Source organism: Sinocyclocheilus anshuiensis, unplaced genomic scaffold (assembly GCF_001515605.1).
Source record: "Sinocyclocheilus anshuiensis isolate Anshui unplaced genomic scaffold, SAMN03320099.WGS_v1.1 scaffold938, whole genome shotgun sequence".
NCBI lineage: Eukaryota > Metazoa > Chordata > Actinopteri > Cypriniformes > Cyprinidae > Sinocyclocheilus > Sinocyclocheilus anshuiensis.
In genome coordinates, this window is record NW_015536508.1 from 39,015 (window position 1) to 40,207 (window position 1,193).

The window sequence follows — 1,193 nt, forward strand, 5'->3', positions numbered from 1 at the left end:
GAGCGTCACAGGAGAGGCGTTTGGGAGCAGAATCTTCTGGATATTGTGAAACATAATGAGGAGACGGCCGTCGGTCTGCACTCATACACACTGGGACTGAACCAGTTCAGCGACATGGTATTTTAACACACACAGTCATTCCTCAGAACTCTGCCAGTATAAATAGAGATATAGCAAGATGCTTCATGGGGAAACACCGAATATGGCCAAAGGAAGTCCCCCATTCTAAATAAATGAGCCAGTCATGTCACTGCAGTGCTCTTAGAAGCTCCAGTTACCATAGAAACACTCGTACATGCCAACGTGAAATATGTGCTTTTTAAATCTGGGGTATATTTTCTGGTTTGAAATAAAGACTTTGAAATAATGGTTTGAAATAAAGATTGAAAGAGACTAATCTCACATTGGCAGAAGTAATAATTTTAGATGAAAACTATATTTCTCATAAAACTCCTAATAAATCCAATTAAAAATGTAATTATTAAAATCCAAAATTAAAATAAGTAATTTTAAAATAAATATAATCTACATAAAAATAATTACCAAAAGTAATTAAATCATGAAAATGTCAAATTACGATCATTTTTTAACTCTAAACAATCAAATAAAACACGTACTCACATTAATGATAAAAATTTTAAATTAAAATAAAAACAATCAAGCGAAAATGTATTAATTAAAAATTTTAAATAGAAAAACAGTAAAACTAAAAAAACTAAAATGTAATTAAGTAATTAAATAACATTTCAACAATTAAATAACATTTATTTGAATTAAAATAAATACTTCGGAAATAAAAACAAAAATAAAACATTTACTAAAATGAATTAAATCATAACAAATTTTAAATAATCTTCAAATAAAAACAATTAAAATAAAACACTCCAAATAAATTATAAAATAAAGATTAAAAATTAAATAAATGTAAAATTTAATTATTTAAAATTAATTATTTCAAAGTACAAGCAATTACAAACAATTTTTAAATGAATAAAACAAATTATAAATAAACAAATAAAATACATTTATGTTAGCTTAATAAAAGGAGAAAAATACCTGCCAGTGTATTAAGAACAATAAATTTAATTAAAAGAGCAAACCTTTTTTTTTTTTTACCCATTAGCAGATGTGTGATATCATGTCATTCACACCTCAGATTTGAAAAAGTCCCATGAATTTGGGCGTGTAAAGCT

At 26.0% G+C, this 1,193-nt stretch overlaps 1 protein-coding gene across 1 annotated transcript in view; it reads left to right on the forward strand.

Moving 5' to 3' along the window:
* Positions 1-1,193, forward strand: part of LOC107691368 (cathepsin L1-like) — a 14,717-nt gene that overhangs the window by 3,628 nt on the left and 9,896 nt on the right. Inside the window, exon 4 of the mRNA XM_016489944.1 lies at positions 1-117. Within this exon, the coding sequence (XP_016345430.1) occupies positions 1-117 (117 nt within the window). The remainder of the gene's footprint in view (positions 118-1,193) is intronic.